General features: G+C 38.7%; 1 protein-coding gene across 1 annotated transcript; it reads left to right on the forward strand.

The window, feature by feature from the left end:
- The first annotated feature begins 562 nt into the window (after window positions 1-562).
- Window positions 563-8,091, forward strand: LOC109910629 (bri3 binding protein). The gene is made up of 3 exons (XM_020509847.2): window positions 563-575; window positions 4,837-4,953; window positions 5,746-8,091. Exons 1-3 carry the CDS (start codon window positions 563-565, stop codon window positions 6,156-6,158), a joined length of 543 nt encoding a protein of 180 aa, XP_020365436.2. The 3' UTR covers window positions 6,159-8,091.
- Window positions 8,092-17,832: the final 9,741 nt, after the last annotated feature.

A 17,832-nucleotide genomic window follows, 5' to 3' on the forward strand; every position in this document is an offset into this window, starting at 1 on the left:
GAGAGTGAGGGGCGGCGTGCGTGTGCGCGCGCGCACGAGAGAGAGAGAGTGAGGGGCGGCGAGTGTGCGTGTGCGGGAGACGGGGACAGGGAGATTGGCGAGAAGTCCGCGCCCGCGCGGGAGAGAAATTGTGGGGAGTGCGCGCGCGCTTGAGGGAGGGAGAGATTGGGTGGAGCGCGCGCTGCACGCATGCGTGTGTGTGAGAGAGAGAGAGATTCCATTATTTAAAGTGGCGTAGATGCACCTTACAGTGACTTTGCCCTATAACGTGTATGTGATTCCCTGTGTATGCCTGTGTCTGTCTCCTTTAAACCTTTTTGTCATCTTCAACTCTAGACTGGCTATAGGACAGCATTGCCTACAGGACATAATGTTTGTTAGTGATATGAATTGTGTTTTGTTTCCCATGTCAGTCAGTTGTTTCACGTACGTTTTTTTAGTTTTATTTTTAAAGCTCCTGCTGAAATTACCTCTACTTTTGACTACAATTATTACATATGATGGTACAAGTTGGTGAGAATAGGGATGATGATCAAAATTGTTTTTCTACTCATCATGCGATATGGGCGTCAATGGTAGGTCAACATTTATTGCCTGGAGAACAGTCAAGCGTCAACCACATTGCTGGAGACCGGAGTCACATATAAGTCAGATCAGAGAAAGGTGACAATTTCCTTACCTGAAGGTCATTGGTGAACCAGATGGGTTTCTACAACAGTCATTGTCGTCACAGTTTTACAGTCATTAGACCCTCAATTCCTGAAGTCTAGCAATAATACCACTAGGCCATCACCTTCACCTTCACCACTTACGGAACTTTGTGCAGGATAATGTTCAGTCAGCAAAGTTTGTACCGACAATTATAGATGTGAATCTAGCTAGTGGAGGAAAGCACGGAATAGTCTGGTTCAGGAATGACAAAGAATGGATGATGTTAGTGGAGATTTTTTTTAATACTGGTGCAATTGTCGAGTTGAAAGGTTAGATTGAATTCCTCAGTTATGAATGATCTGCTTCAAGTTTGGTCTTTCAAGTGTCTAGCTGAATGGAATCACAGCTTGTTCAAGAATGGATATCAAATGAGCATTAAAACAGCACAGGAGCAGTGAAGGGGCTTAAATTGGTGGTAGGAGAAATGTAGCTGAATGTAATCAATGTACAAGTGATGCCATAAAGTAAGAGCATGATGGTGAAGAAAAGGAGTGGCAACAGATGGCCTGGAAAGATGCAGAAATGAGGGGAGAACCACTATTACCACTGCAATAACTTGAATGTACAAGTAAGAATGTAGGAATTCAGTGGTATCCTATGGATATTTTGTGATCGCTTTGAATGGTGGAACAGCTCTAAACTAAATGCTTTGCTCCCGCTCCTGGAGTTTTGCAGTTTTGGAGGAAAGTAGTGGTTTTGACCTAGCTGAAAGCTGCAAGGAATATCAGATGGACAATGCTTTTGTGGTCACGATCACAGGATATTACTTCTAGCTTTTGAGTTGAGGCGTTTGCGTATACTATTGGTAGATGGCGTGTTGTAACGATGACTTGTTGGAGTGTTAATCTAATTCTGGGAGCTGCTTGCTGACTGGCTCTCTACTTCAATTTTTATGTGTGTGTACATTTTTTACTTATTTTAGATTTCATACCTCCTTTTCTCTCTTTCACATCTGAACCTTTAATGCACATAACGTATAATATTATGTATTAATTTAAGTTACTTTTCTTTGCCCCCAGTATCTAGCTGTAAAATTATGTGGATATTTCAGCTAAGATCCATTTATGCTGGAAATACCCTCAACCCCGATCTGTTCAGTTTAAATATAGTCATTATGTTTAACAGAACTTGATAGCATCCAGAAGGTGGAGCTATTTGCTACTGATGTATACGATCAATATTTCTGTGTGTCTAGTCTTTTCCTGTCTGCTATTCCCTCAATGTTTGTGTTTAACTGCTTTGTTCTTGTGGGAAGTTTTTCCTCTACTTCAAATTAACTGCTTTTAATTTGATTTGTGTAAATGTATATTGCTGAAGTATTTGTAATTATTAAAAAGGAAGAGGCTGTGCTGTAGTTCCTTGTTGCCCTTTCGTTTAAAAGAAAAGCTTCAATTTTGCTTTATCTTATTTCTTGCCATATGATCAATTAACATGTGGGCCTCATGCTTGATGGATTTCAAGCAAGCATAACTAGTGCAAGAATAGTGCAACCAGCTGCAAACAGCAGCATATAAAGCACGACTATCACTGACCATGTGCCTCAATAAGTAGTAGTGTGATCTGTTGATTGTTCCACCACTTCACCTTTGCATGTACACCATCTGGACCTTGAATGATAAATGGCAAATAAATATTTGTATCTTGAGTTCCAGGCGGTTGTCAATTTCAGCTAGAGAATTGCTGTATTTCTTTAATGTCCAGTGGTATACCATTGCGGAGTCCGACACCTTCCACTTTCTCAAATTAGTTTGCTGTTGACTACAAAGTCAACTAGGTCAACCACACACATTGTATGGTTATTAGAGCTAGCAAAGGCTGAGTATTCTACAGTGAGCAATTAATTTCCTGACTTTTAAAGTGCCTCTACTTTCTACTAGATACATCTAGGATTATTATTCTCCACTTCCTAGATGGATCTAACAATGTGAGTGAAGTTCAGCAGCACTCTGGATAAAGTAGGCTATTTGGCACACCCTCGACCAATTTAAACACCCTCGGCCATTGGTATATCAAAACTACTGTGTATAATATTTACAGATTACTGCAGTAAGTTGCGAAGTTGTTAGATGACACCTAGCATATCTGTGTCTTCTACCATCTAAAGAACAGAGGCAGTACATGGGACCCAACAAAATCCAAATTACACACTGTCCTGATTTGGATACATTTCTCTGTTTTCTTCATTGCTGGGTCGAAATAATGGAACTTGTTCTTGACCAGCATTGTAAGAATGTTGTCTCAAGCTTCTGTAGACTGTGAAGGCTCCCCACTATATCCAAGAGAGTAAGTAAGAGTAGATAGTAAACATCGGCTTGTATAGCTGTGTGTCTCCCTCCACTCCACCTGACGCAGGGGCAGCGCTCCAAAAGCTTGTAATTTGATAAATGTGTTGGACTATAATCTCATGTCGTGTGACTTCTGACACTGGATTTTGTAGTATGGAAGTCTGTTTAAAGTTGTTCTGATGATCTTGAATGTCATGGATTAAAATGAAAATATGATGGGAGTTTGGGAAATCTGTGCTCTGTGTTGCATCATTAACACAGCTCTTTCATAATGCTCCCAGAGTTTGCTTACCTTATTTCCATAAAGTGATGCTTGTTTTTCCTCTGGGTGAAAAGCATCATCTAGTGGTAATAGTTTGCATAGCTGCAATATAAGCCCTAATCTAATGTTCTGTATAACACGTGTACCCTTCATTCTTGGCTTAAATTTTAATTTCTGCATAAACTTTGAAAGTCTACTAAATGAAAAGTAAAAATTTAATATTTTAAGCAATGGTATTTATTTAGGTATTATGAGTCTCTCTCCCTTGGTCATTAGGAGATGTCATAGGGTAGGTGAAATGACAGAAGGGAGGACTGAAGCCCTTACTTTAAATGCATTTTGGGTGAGCGACAATGGAAATTTGGGCTTCTTACCTTGAAACAAAATATGACAGCAATGCTCCGAGCATCAGGACTTGCTTGTGGTGAAGGCTTCCACTCCTTTAAAAGAAATTTAGATCTGCAACCAAAGTGTCTTAATTTGCAATACTAAAACCAAATGTAGGAAAGTGGTATTATAATGATGGGCTGAAGAGCCTCATGGTTTTTATTTGGTTTATAGATATTGACATTTGGAATTAAAATGTGAAAGCTTTTTTCAATCTGAGCCTTTTGAGTTCTCTAGCCTTAAAAGGCAGTGAATCATCAATTATTGAATACTGGGGACTGATACGTAGATTGAAGGATGTGGGGATCAGACTGGAAAGTGGGATTTGTTGTAAAGTTTGGACCCAAAGTTCATCTTATAATTAGTTTGATCTAACTAGCACAGATGATTGTGTTTCAAACAATTTTATTACTGTACTTGAGGCACTTGTGACATCTAGCTATTGAAGGCCAAGCAAGAAGTCTCATGAGATCTCTGACATCAGTCGGTGATATCACATACATTCTAACTGTTACAAGCTTTCTAACATTATGGTCTACATTGAAGATCAGGCATGAACCAATTGAGAATTGGCTTGAGGGTCTATATGGCTTGCACCTCATTGATACTTTTTTCTAATCATTCAAAGGACTGGCTGAAGTGTCATTTATTGCCTATCCCTATTTACTGTTGAAGACGTTGGTCAGATGTGTCTTGAGCCACTGCAATCCATGTGGTATGGGTACACTCTCCGTGTTTATAGAGAGAGTGAGTTCCAGGATTTTGGCCTAGCGACAGTGAAGGAACAGCAATAGATCTAAGTTAGGATGGTGTAAGCTTGGAGGAGAACTTGCAGGTGGTGGTGCTTCTGTGTATCTGCTGCCATTTGCCTTGCTAAGTTGCTGCAAGGTGTCTTGTGGATTGTACCTGCTGCTTTCACTGTTGGAGTGAATGTTCACGTTGTTCGATGTAACGTCAGTTAAGCAGGGTACTTTGAACTTGATGGTTTCAGGCACCTTATGTTATTGGGGCTGCCCTCCCATCTGGGCAATTGGGGAATATCCTATGACACTCCTGACTTGTGGCCTGAATGTAATGGACAGAGTTTGAGGAATTGGGAGGTGAGTTTACTTGTTGCAGAATTCCAGTACTCTGAGAAGCTCTTGTAGCTATAGTAATTTATATACTGTTTAAAATTCATGATTTAATGAGAAATATTCCTTCAGTTCTTCTCCAGGATTACTGAGCAGTTTGTGTTTGGCATAGATGTGTTTCTGCACACGATATGGAAAATATGGATTGATCTTCTGGATGTTCTTGGAATTGATGGTAAGACTAATTTAATATGTTACTGGGGGATTTTTAAGGAGAAAATTGAAGTCAAGGAAGTTTTTGGGTCATTATGCTTGTCACAGCCTGCTTAACTTGTCACAAATCTGCATGGGAAACCTCTATTGTAGCCACCAAATGAGTGTTAGAAGAAGACCTACACTTCCCCTGAGTTTTTGTTTTCATTTTAAAGAGAACTACATAGTTTTATACCTTCAGTTCTATGAACTTTGAACATAAGTCATTAGGCATTTTTATCCTCCTACTCTTGCATGGTCAAGAGAAGCTTTGGTGTTGGAGTTTAAAAGACTTAGCCACTGGGGTTGCATTGCATATGGGTCATCTGAGTGGGAAGGTGTGCTTTTGTGGGTCAGTTTCACTCCAGCTTTTGCATTTCATTAGAAAATAAAAGCAATCATTGACATTGAACTTGGAAGTAACTAACTTACAGCTGCTCAGCAATTTTAAGTCACTCAAATTATTGCTCCAAGAGCCTTATGCAATTGGTGAACTGGCACAGCTTTTAATCATAACTGTGCTCCAGACCATGGAGGAGATTAAAATAAGCCAGACTCTCTCGTCTGTGGTGCTTTCTAAAGTTTGTATGTTATACAACAGGGTTGTATGGTGGATATCTGCTTTTGCAGTTGAAATACACTGGGTAGGAGCAAATGTATAGCTTGGAAAGCTGAACAGTTTGTTTTAAGTTTTCATTTCTGCAAAGAATCTTTATAGTGACCGGCTAGAGTTTGTTATCACAAGCAAAATTGAATTCTCCATTATTTCTTGCAGGATCAAATGTGAGCCAGTATTTGAATCCAACAACAGCTGTAAACCACCCAACTCAAGTTCTCCTGTTAGTTGTTGCTGTACTTGTAGCTTATTGGTTTTTGTCAATATTTATGGGACTTCTATTTTATACGTTACGCACAATGTTTGGCTGCTTCTTCTGGATTGCACGAATTGTCTTTTTTGCCCTCGCTTGTCTCTACATTCTGCAGAAATCTGAAGGTGACCCCGAAGGTGCTGTGCTCCCACTTTGTTTTGTAGTTTTGACGTACATTATGACCGGTCCAGTTGGCTTCTATTGGAGGAGAAATGTTAGTCATGTAGAGGAAAAACTCGATCATCTTGATGGTCAAGTCAGGCTTATGAACATTCGTCTCAATAGAGTATTGGAAAAACTCGATCAAAATACTGGTTAGTGTTAGAAGGAATGCTGTTGCTTATCACCAGCACTGTATAATGGATAGTGAATCACTGTCTAACAAGTGTGAATAACCCATGTTCAAGGATTTATGTTCGTTAATTTTTTTGCAGTCACTTATACTTGCTTGGTTTATATTCATCAGTCACACTATAAATGGGAATAATTTTTAAGTTCTTTTTATTAATTTTGTTTTCTTTGTCTTAAGTGTATATGATCAAATGTTTTTTTAGTGCAAACAGAATTAAATTTGCCACCAAAACAAATGCCAAACAAAGGACCATTTTTTTCCCTCAAATTCTGTCTTACTAAAGGAATGGGGTGGAAGAATACATTTGTGCTCATAATTATGCACTATTGTGATTTGTTGTGTTAGTACACTGAATGTGAAGGATAGCTGTAATTTTTTTAGTTTTTAGTATAGTTTGTGAAACAAGTGAATAAATTTCAAGTCAAAAATCTGTATAATCTTTTCACCCATTTTCCCCTCTGTCCCTTTTCAGTGCTGCTACATTATTGGACCCTGAATTACATAAGTAAGAATCTATTTAAGTAGGTGTGTTCTGTATGTAATGTGCTGTAGTGAAAGAAAAATCACCATATCTATTGTGTACCTCACTAGTGTTTTCCCCTTTAGTTTTGTGGGTGCATTTCATGTGAATTACAGTATGGAAATGTGTATATTTTTCAAACTGCAGATTTTGCCAATGGATTCCTATATTCTGGACCATTTAAGATGGCATGTTTGTAAATGTGATGAGTAATTCGACTAATTATATTATATAGTTTAATTATGGCATGCAATATTGAGGCAAATGAATAAGAAATTCTTCAAACTAAATACGAAAATATCTACGAATGTTTCTTAATCATAAAGACTTTCTGCCCCACCTCTGATTTCCACAAGAGCTCAGCTGAGATAGTAAAGAACCTCAAATTTGCAAAGTTGGTCACACAAATTTGTATTTACTTCTCTTTTTGAGAAGTGGTCTTTTAAATTCCACAAGGTAGATTTTTAGTATAACATTAGACCTAACTGGATAATGCTATTTAAATGAGACATGAATGGTATTCCCGTTGAATGACTGACTAGTGTGTGTTTTGGAGCTGATGGATCCAATTCAACCAATTTTGTGATGAAAGTTCCCGAATGTCTTTGCCCTGGTCATGTAAGGAAGACCTTGGACAGAAGGATTTTTAACTGATGAAATTGCTGCAATTTACAATCAAACTGTGTGGAACTAACACTAACAGTAAAGTACCAATAAATTGCATTGACTTACTTGGTTCCAGATAATGTGCCTTTTGGGAGTAAATGATGTTATATATAATGGTCTTTGGAAATGATTGCTAAAAGGAAAATAAAGGCTGAAAATATTTGTTCATTTGGACAATATTATTGATTTGTCTACCTGTAGGAAAAAGTAGAATAATGAGAATTCTTTTGAATTATGACATGCAGAATAAACAACCTATTAATTAGATTATATTGTATATTGATTATTTAAATTGCAACAATAACTGCACTTGAGCTTGTTTTGACCAAATTTACAATGCAAGATGGATTGCAATAATTACAAAATTAAGATTATTTAATGTACCTGGATTTCTGCTGACTTCAGAACATTTCTGTGATACTACGTATATCACAAGTTTTGATATTGACAGCTGTAATAAGTAGAATCATTTTGATATGCCTTTTAAATATCACAACTGCAATTAACTTATTTTGACTGCTTTTTTTTTAAAGAAAGAAACATATCTCCGGATTCACATTTTAGATTTGGGTATTTGTTAAATTTGCTGTATTTAAATCTCACTGTGATGTATTTTGGATTTTGTTCAATTTCCAGGTGTCATTTTTAACTAAAATGGATAATAGAATCTGTTAAGCACAATGTTACTGTGTGTTAATAAAGGTTTAAAAAACAGTTTGGGTGTTTTTAAACTTATTTGGGATCTTTTGAGCATCAAGCTATCATTTTAATGACTGCCACTGACCTCCTCTTCCCTGGAGATCTTCCTACACGGGCTCCATCTCATTGTCCACCAACGCTGCATAGCCCTATCTTCTTCCCAAAATTTACAAACAGACCCATACTTCCAGCTTGTTCATGCTTCGCTGAACTTATTTCTTACTGTTTTGATTCTATTTTTTCTCCCCATGTCCAGACTATTCCCATTTACATTCATGATTTTTCTGATGCTTTTTGTTTGGTTCCACAATTTCTAGTTTCTTGGCTTCAGCTGCCTCCTGTTATCTATGAATTTGCATTCCCTTTACATGTTCATGCTTCGTCATGATAGTCTGAAGCCTGTCTGCTTGCACCTTGAAAGGAAGTCTGATAATCCTCATCCACTACCGCATTCCTCCATCTGGCAAAGTCCAAGTCAAAGCTATGGTTATGGGTACTTGCATAGATCCCGGTTAGGCTTGTCTCTAGATTGTGTGGAGCTTTTCTCTGGTTTTTCGAGTTTTTCAGAATTCTCGTCTGGAATTAGAAAAATTAATCAATTTTACTTCCAATTTCCATACTTCTCTCATCTTCACCAGGTAAGTCTTCCTTTCGCTTCCTTGATTTCTTTGTTTCCATTTCAGGGGATCGGCTGTTCACGACTATTCACTACAAACCCACTGATTGCCACAGTTACTTTGACAAAATATTTCCTTTCATGCTACTTCCTGCAAGGGCTCCATTCCATTCTCCTAGGGGTGCTTCTGACATGTCCTTTTTCTTCAGCATTGGGTGGAAATCCAATGTTGACAGGGCCCTGTCTAACCCATTTCCTTCACTCCCATCTTCACTGCTTCCCCTCTCTCTCCCTGAACAACAATAGGGTTAACTTTGTCCTCACTTTCCATCCCACCAGTCTTTGCATTCAAAGGATCACCCTGCACCATTTTCACTACCTCCAGCAGGTTGCCATCATCAAACCACATCTCTCTTCCCCTGCATTATCACTGTTGACTCAGAATTTTGCAGGGACCATTCCCTCTGCAACACCTTGGTCCACTCATCCATGCCTCATAACACTTTCCACCTCCAAATGGCAGAAGGTGCAAGATTTTGCCTTTTGCTGCCTCAAGCACCCCCCCCCAAAAAAAAACATATGCCTTCCAGCTGAAGCAATGTACTTCTTTCAATCTAGTTTACTGCTCACAATGCGGTTTCATCTACATGTGAGACTAAATGCAGACTGGTTGATCATATGGGCCCTTTAAAAACCTGATGCAACTAATGCTGCAAGATTTAAAAAAAATTTGCCAGACTTGTTGAATAATATTTTGCCAGTCTTCATTGTTGGCAAAGAGGGTAATAATGTATTCCAGGGATAATATCCTGGACATTTTAATGAGTCAAGGACGAGCACTCAAAAGTTAGCCTAAACAAAGGAAGTATTATTAGGAAAAAATAAGGGCATTAAAGACTGACAAATCTCTCGAACCTGATGATTTCCACTCCTGGGGTTTTAGTCTATGATGAATGAAAGACCCTTTGGAGGTTAGACAAGCGAGGATTGTTTTCTGTAGTGCATAGGAGATGGGGTGGTTTGGAGGGGGGGGGTTGGTATGGAAATCTTATAAAAGCGTATAAGAACTGAGTGGCATGGATAGGGTGAATGCACTCTGTCTTTTTCCCAGGGTTGGGGAATTTGAGGACGAGAGGGCATCAATTTAAGGTAAGAGGGGAAAGAATACGTAGGAATCTGAGGGGCAACTTTTTTTTTTTTACACAGAGGGTAGTACGCATATGGAATAAGCTGCCAGCGGAAGTGGTTGAGGCAGGTATGTTAACAACATTTAAAAGGCATTTGGACGAATACATGGATAGAAAGGGTTGAGAAGGATATGGGCAAGTGCAGGGAAATGGGGTTAGCATGGATGGACATTTTGGTTGGCTTGGACCAAAGGGCCTGTCTCTATGCTGTAGGACTCTAACTGCTTTGTGGAATATCTCCACAGGAATGACGCCAAACTTGCAGTATTTTTGTAACGTTAAGATTTCATCCATGTTCCTTTCTATGTCTCAATCTTTCTTTTGTCACAAACTTGGTTTAGGTCTCTTGTTTAGATCTTAATAGCTGCAGTGAATAGTTAGTGGCCCACAGCTCCTGTGAAACATAACTATTAACATCTTTCCAATATAGTGCATATACATTATTTAATGATAAAAGAAAGTTTAGGGATAATCACCTAGCTCAAATTTGTCTTTTTTGCATATTGACATTGCTGTCTGAAAATATAATATAAACACAATATTGCATTTTTGGTTATCAATCTCTAATTGCTTTCTGGAAGTCCATATAAACAATGTGTGTATACATTGTGCCAAATTCTACTTTAGTTACTTCCCATAACTACTTACAAGCCCATAATTGGTTAATTGAGTTCTAATCAGGTCAAATTTCTCAAGTACCAAGTCACTGTGTCCTTAATTATAAATTCCAAAACTTACTGACAATTTGTTACTTTTCTTTTACCTTTGTTAAATAATGAAGAGTTTAAAAAAAAAAAATTGGCAAGGAAAACATAATTGAAGCATTGTCCCTTTATTGTGCTATGGTCCAGCTACAGCCCATTTAAGACACATTTACTTGCACAAAGTTAAAACCAGTTACAATGCTGCAAAAGAACAGCTCCCAGTAAGATCGAGACTGAGTGTATGATATCATTAGCTCACATACCATAATATGTGATCCGTATGAATATGTAATCCACCACCATTCGCGACTGAATTTGGCAGGACTGCAGAGCTTAGATCTGAACCTTGCTTGTGGGATTGCTTAGCTCTGTATGTCACTTGCTGCTTATGCTGTTTGGTGTGCAGGTAGTCCTGTTTGCTGGTTTCACCACTTTGACAGCTTATTTTCAAGTATGCTTGGTGCTGCTCTTGGCATGCCCTCCTGCACGCTGCATTGAACCTGGGTTGATCCCTGGCTCGATGCTAATGGTTGAGTGGGAGATATGCCGAGCCATGAGGTTGCAGATTGTGTTGGATTACAATTCTGCTGCTGTTGATGCCCCATAGCGCCACATGGATGTCCTGTGTTGAATTGCTAGATCTGTTTAAAATCTGTCCTACTTAGTACTATAAAATATGATGGAGGGTAATTTCAAAGTGAAAGCGGGACTTTGTTTCCACAAGGACTTTCCAGTGGTCACTTTCACTGATACTGACATGGACAAATGCAGCTGCAGCTGGCAGATTGGTAAGGATGAGGTCAAGTATGTTTTTTCCTCTTGTTGGTTCCCTCATCACCTGCCACAGACCCAGTCTAGCAGCTATGTCCTTTAGGACCTGAACAGCTCAATCAGTAGTGCTGCTGCCGAGCCATTGAAACCCCTCCCCCCTGACTCAGAGTACATTTTGAGTCTTGCCACTCTCAGTGCTTCCTCTAAATGGTGAAGATGGCAGATTTTCTTTCCTGAAGGACATTAGTGAACCGGATGGGTTTTTCCGACAACAATGTTTGGGTCATGGTCGTCAATAGATTATTAAATGCAGGTATTTTTATTGAGTTCAAATTCCACCATCTGCCATGGTGGGATTGAAACCCAGGTCCCTATAATATTAGCTGATTTTTTGGTTTACTAGTCAAGCTTTAATATCACTAGGCCATCATCTCCCTTTCAATGTATTGGATAGCAACTGAGGAATAAAGAAACTTATTGAAACAACCACCCAAAGTATGCATTTTACCCAAAGTTTTTGTTTCCTATCTGTAAAGACTTTCTGTAGCATGCTAAAATACTTTTTTTGTATAATTGCCTGGTGTAATCCTATATGTGCACAATTGTTACCTCACTCAAAACAAACTTCACAATCTTTCACTGAATTACATCATAATCTAACTTCGTCAGACTGTCAAACTGTTGGCTACATTTGTCCATATGGATATATTTGCATCAGTTTTATTGTTAAATAATCTGACTGCTATCTGTACATGCTTGGGAAGCTGAAATACCATTCTCTCTGAAGTGATGATCTGGTAACCACTTTCACATCTTTTACTCACTCCATATTAGAATATGAGGCACCTCTGTGTCAGGCGAGATCACAAAGCATTAAATATAAATCATACCACCATATGAATGAAGAGCAGGCCATTCGGCTCTTTGAGCCTGCTCCACCAATCAAGAAGACCATGGCCATATGTTCATGTTTTGAATTCATCATTTCCATCTACTACAAAGAACCTTTGATTCCCTTGTCTAACAAAAATCTAGCTCCTTCTGCTTTACAAATATTAAATGACCCTGCCACCACTGCCTTCTAATCTTAGTTCTGGACTCACCAGCAAGAGGAAACATCCCTTCCATTTTTACCCTGTAAAGATCATTCAGGATCTTATATACTTCAATTAAGTCATCCACCACTTTTCTAAACCCCAGCGGAAATAAAGCCAGTCAGCCTCCAAACAACATGCGATTCCAGGTATCACTCTAGTAAACCTCCTCTGAACTGTCTCCAATGCATTTACATCTTTTATTAAATAAGAAAGCCAAAACGATATACAGTATTTGAGATGTGATCTCACCAATGCCCCTATGAAGCATCATATCCTTCCCTTTATGTTTAATTTCTCTTGTAATAATGGCTAGTACTGCATTAGTCTTCTCAGTAACTTGCTGTAGATGCATACTAACTTTTTTTACATATACTAGAACACCGAAATCCCTCTGTAGTCATTTTTCTGTTATAGTAAAACTCTGCTTTTTCATTCTTCCTGCTAAGGTGAACAACTTCACATTTTCCCACATTATGGTCCGTCTATCAGAATTTTACCCACTTGTTCAACCTATCCATATCTGTTTACAAACCTCTTAGGTCTGCTTTGCAACATTGTTTCCTACATATCTTTTTGTTATTTGCAAATTTCACTACAATACCTTCACTCCCCTCACCCAAATCATTGATATAAATTGTAAATAGTTGAAGATCCAACAAAAATGCCTGTGGGACTTCACTCAGGGAATGCCTGCCAATCAGAAATAAGCCCATCCATGCATATTCTGCCAGCGAGCTAATCTTCTATCCATAATTATATGTTATCCCCTACACCACACACTACTTAGTGCAATAACTTATTATATGGCACCTTGTCAAATGCCTTCAAGCTCCCCCTTATCCACATGTCTTATCCATTCAATCAACACCAATAAACTGGTAAAACATGATTTCCCTTTCACGAAACCATACAATTCATCCTGATTACTTTGAGTTTGTTAAGTGCTCAGCTACAAGCTTCTTAACGATTGATTCTAATACCTTCTCCATGACATACATCAAAGTAATTGGCTTATAGTTTCCTGTCTCCTTCCATTCTTGAATAAAGGAGTTGTATTTGTTACATTCCAGTTTGATGGCACCTTTCCAGAATTCAATAACCTTTGCAGAATCAATATTAGTGCATCTACTATCTCATTAGCCTCATCTTTCAAGATGGAAGGATGAAGTTCAACAGGACTCAGGGACTTGCAAATCTACAGCTCCATCTGTTTGCTTAGTACTGCATCCTTAGTGGTTGTAATTTCATCATGTATCTCCCTACCACTTCCTGAGTTACAACTATTAAAATTTTTTTTGTGTACTTAATAGTGAAAACGGAAACAAAACATTTGTTAATTTCATCTGACATTTTCTTACTATCTATTATTGTCTCTATTCTCACTCTCCCGAGGACCAATACTCACTTTACTTACTCTTTTCAGTTTTAAATACTTGTCGAAACATTTACTGCCTTTTTAAAATATTTCTAGCTAGTTTCCTTTCACTCTAATTTCTTTATCCTAACAAATCTTTCAGTTAGTCTCTGCTGTTCTTTATATTTGGTGCAATCATCTGACCTGTCACTCATAGTCATAGATTCATACAGCACAGAAACGGACCATTCGGTCCAATTTGTCTGCACTGACTAGACATCCCGATCTGACCTATTTGCCACCATTTGGCCCATATGCCTCCAAACTCTTCCTATTCATATACCCATCCAGTTGCCTTTTAAATGTTGTAATTGTACCTGTCTCCATCACTTCCTCTGGCAGCTCGTTCATCTTTGCACAATTCTTATTGTTTAAGCTTGCTGCTTTCCCTAATTTCCCCAGCCTTTTCTGTTATTATATCCTCTAGACGTAAGACCAGAGAAATAGGAACAAAAGTAGGCTATTTGGCCCCTTGAGCCTGCTCCACTATTCAATAGGATCATGGCTGATTCGACATTCCTCATGTCCACTTTCCTGTGTTTTACCCATAACCCTTGATCCCCCTTACTGATCAAGAAACTATCTCTCTCAGCCATAAATAAACACAAGATCTCTGTGGCAAGGAGTTCCAAAGGCTCTGAATCCTCTGTGAAGACTTTCCTTCCCATCTCAGTCTTTAATTGGCACCCCTTAATTCTGAGATTATGGCTTCTGGTCCTATGCCCTCCCATGAGTTGAAACACCCTCTCAGCATTTACCCAGTCAAGTTCCTTAAGAATCCGACATGATTCCATGAGAACACCCCTCATTCTCCTAAACTCCAACCTGTTCAGACTTTGCACATAAGACAATCCCTTGATACCAGGGATCATCCTAATGAAATGCCTCCACTGAAATGATACCTTTCCTTAAATAGCAGGACCAAAATTGCTCACAGTATTCCAGTATCCTCTGGAGTTCTCTAGCCTGCAATCCCAGTTCTCTTCAGCTAACTTTGCTTTCATGCCCACATGGTTGCTATTATTTAAGTTTTAAATGCAAGTTTTAGACACATAGTTCTTCCTTTCAAATTGGATGTAAAATTCCATCATATTGTGCTTGCTATTACCTTGAAGTGCTTGTACTCTGAGGTAAAGAATTAATTCTGTCACATTACATAATATCAAGTTTGGTTTAATCTACTCCTAGGCTTTTTCTAGAACATGCTCATTTGAGAAACTTTCTTGAAAGCATTCCCAGCAAAGTAAGGGGTTGGTTGACTAATCGGTCTAGTTTTGGAAGTACCATAGAGCCATAGAGTCATAGAGCGTAGAAACAGACCCTTTGGTCCAACCAGTCCATGCCAAACATAATCCCAAACTAAACTAGTCCCACCTGCCTGCTCCTGGCCCATATCCCTCCAAGCTTTTATTTTTCATGTATTTATTTGAAGCTTTTAAGCATAGTGACAACAAAAGAGGGAAGATAGGGAATAAGGAGAAAAGGTGAGGCAAGGCTTGAGTGTTAACAGTGAACAAAGAAATGGTTGCCTCCCAGTAGGCAAAAAAGAGAAGAGGGCAGAGTTTAATTGCATGTATGTAAATGCAAGGAGTGTAGTGAACAAATCTGGGACATGGAAGCAGTAATTGCTGTGGGGAATATGATTTTGTAGTATTTACAGAAATGTGGCTGAAGCCAGAATAGGATTGGATTCTTAACATCCCTGGGTTATGAGATTTTTATTAGAAACAGGGTGAATAAAACAGGAGGAGGTGTAGCAGTCTTAGTCCAAGATAATATCACAGCTCTTGAGTGAGATGCAGTTCCTGAATTTAAATCTATATGGTTGGAGACACGAAACAGGAAGGAAGCAGTGATCTTGTTGGGTATTTGTTATAGAATTCCAAATAGAGAGCATTTGTAAGTAGATTATGGATACCTACAAGACAAGGAAGTTTGTGATAGTTAGTGATTTCAATTACCTTATGGTAGACTGAGAAAAAGGGCACAGGGCACAGAAGGGGAAAAATTCCTGCAATGTGAACAGGGGAACTTTCTGGAACAGTACGTTTCCAGAGCTACCCAGGGTGGGATCTGTGCTGGATCTGGTCCTAGGAAATGAGGCAGGCCAAATGGAGAATGTCAGAGCGCGGGACCATTTGGGAAATGGCAATCATAATACAGTAAGATTTAATATTAAATTGGAAAAGGATAAAGATTAGTTAAGAATTAAGATCCCAGACTGGAAAAGGGCAGATTTTAGGAGTCTAAAAGTTTAACTGGAACAGGTTGATTGGAAATGCATTTTTGCATTTTGATAAAACAGTGGATGAAAAATGGGAGACTTTCAAAAGAGAGATTGATAGGCTACAAGCAAGGTACATGCCCATGAGAAATAAATATAGGGTATTCAAAGCTGGAGTAATCTGGGTGACAAAGGATATTGATAAGTAGAGAAGGAAGAGAAAAGAGGCGTATAATTGTATACCGGAATAATAACAGCAATAAAAATGTAGGAGTGAGGTTAAGGCTGGAATAAGAAAGGTTAAGAGGTAGCATGAGGAAAGAATGGTAGGCTGCACTAAAACAAATAGTAAAATGTTCTTCAAACATATTAATAGGAAAAGATTATTGAAGAATAGGGTGGGGTGGCTAGTGGTTGTGGGGGCATAAGGAACAAGCAGGGTAAGCTGCTCACTGAAGCAAAGGGAATGGCAGGATTACTAAATGAATACTTTGCTTTTGTCTATACCAAATCATAAGATGGTGACAATGGCCTAGTTGAAAACATGGGTATTGAGCAACCGAGCAGCATAGTGTCAGATAAAGATGACGTCTGGCAGCTCTCCAGGTAGGGATGTCACCAGGCCTGCATGGGATGCACGCTAGATTGCTAAGAGAGCTAAGGGAGCAAATTGCCAAGTCATTGACAGAAATTTTCTCTCTGAACACAGGATTAGTCCTGGGGGTCTAGGGATTGCAAATGTGATACTGTTATTTAAGAAAGGGAATGAAGAATAACCTAGGAAACTACAGACCTGTCTGCTTGACATCAATACTGGGAAAACTGATGGAGGCTATAATATGGGATAAGGTAAATGTACACTTAGAGAAAAATAAGTTAATACTAGACACTCAATATGGCTTCGTCATGTCTGACAAATTTAATTGAGTTCTTTGATGAAGCAGTGGATGAGGGTAGTACTGTGGTTGTCATATATTTGGACTTTCAGAAAGCATTTGATACTGTGCCACATGGCAGGTTAGTTACCAAATTAGAAATGTTTGGCACCATGGAGTAAAAGTTGGCTAAAAGAAAACTCAGACTAAGTATAGATGGGCATTTCTTAGACTGGAGATGAGTTGAAAGTGGTGTTCCCCAGGAATTAGGGACCCTTCTTTTTTCTGATTTATTTGAACATAAATTTGGAGATGGGTAATGAGGGCAAGATCTTGAAATTTGCAAATGATACTAAGTTAGGGAGAATAGTGAATTGTGAGGATGATGCTGAGAGACTTCAGAGAGACATTTGCAAGTTGGCCAAATGGGCAGACACCTGGCAGATGAAATTCAATGCAGGGAAATATGTGGTAATGCATTTTGGTAGAAGAAATACAGAGAGACAAGACAGACTCATTGGTACAATTTTGGGTGGCATACAGGAGCGGAGGGACCTCAGGGTTCAAGTGCATAATTCTTTGAAGGTGGCCAGGCAAGTTGAAAAGGTTATTAAAAAGGCTTTTCAGATTCTTGGATTCATAAATAAAAGGAGAGTATAAAAGCAAGGAAGTAATGCTACACCACTAATCATTGGTCAGACCACATTTAAAGTATTGTGTTCAGTTCTGGGCACCTCATTAAAGACCTGGAGAAATTGCAAAGGAGATTTACTAGAATGATACTAGGAATGAGGGATTTTAGATACAAGGAAAGATTAGAGAAATTAGTCATATTCTCCTTGAAGCAGAGAAGGTTAAGAGGTGAACT

Source organism: Rhincodon typus, unplaced genomic scaffold (genome assembly GCF_021869965.1).
Source record: "Rhincodon typus isolate 14 unplaced genomic scaffold, sRhiTyp1.1 hic_rhity00001539, whole genome shotgun sequence".
Classification (NCBI taxonomy): Eukaryota; Metazoa; Chordata; class Chondrichthyes; order Orectolobiformes; family Rhincodontidae; genus Rhincodon; species Rhincodon typus.

What these genes read in the sequence shown, in the direction of transcription:
- LOC109910629 (XM_020509847.2), top strand. An exon ending in GGATGTTCTTGGAATTGATG is followed by an intron (nt 4,954 to 5,745) that starts GTAAGACTAATT and finishes TATTTCTTGCAG; the next exon opens with GATCAAATGTGAGCCAGTAT.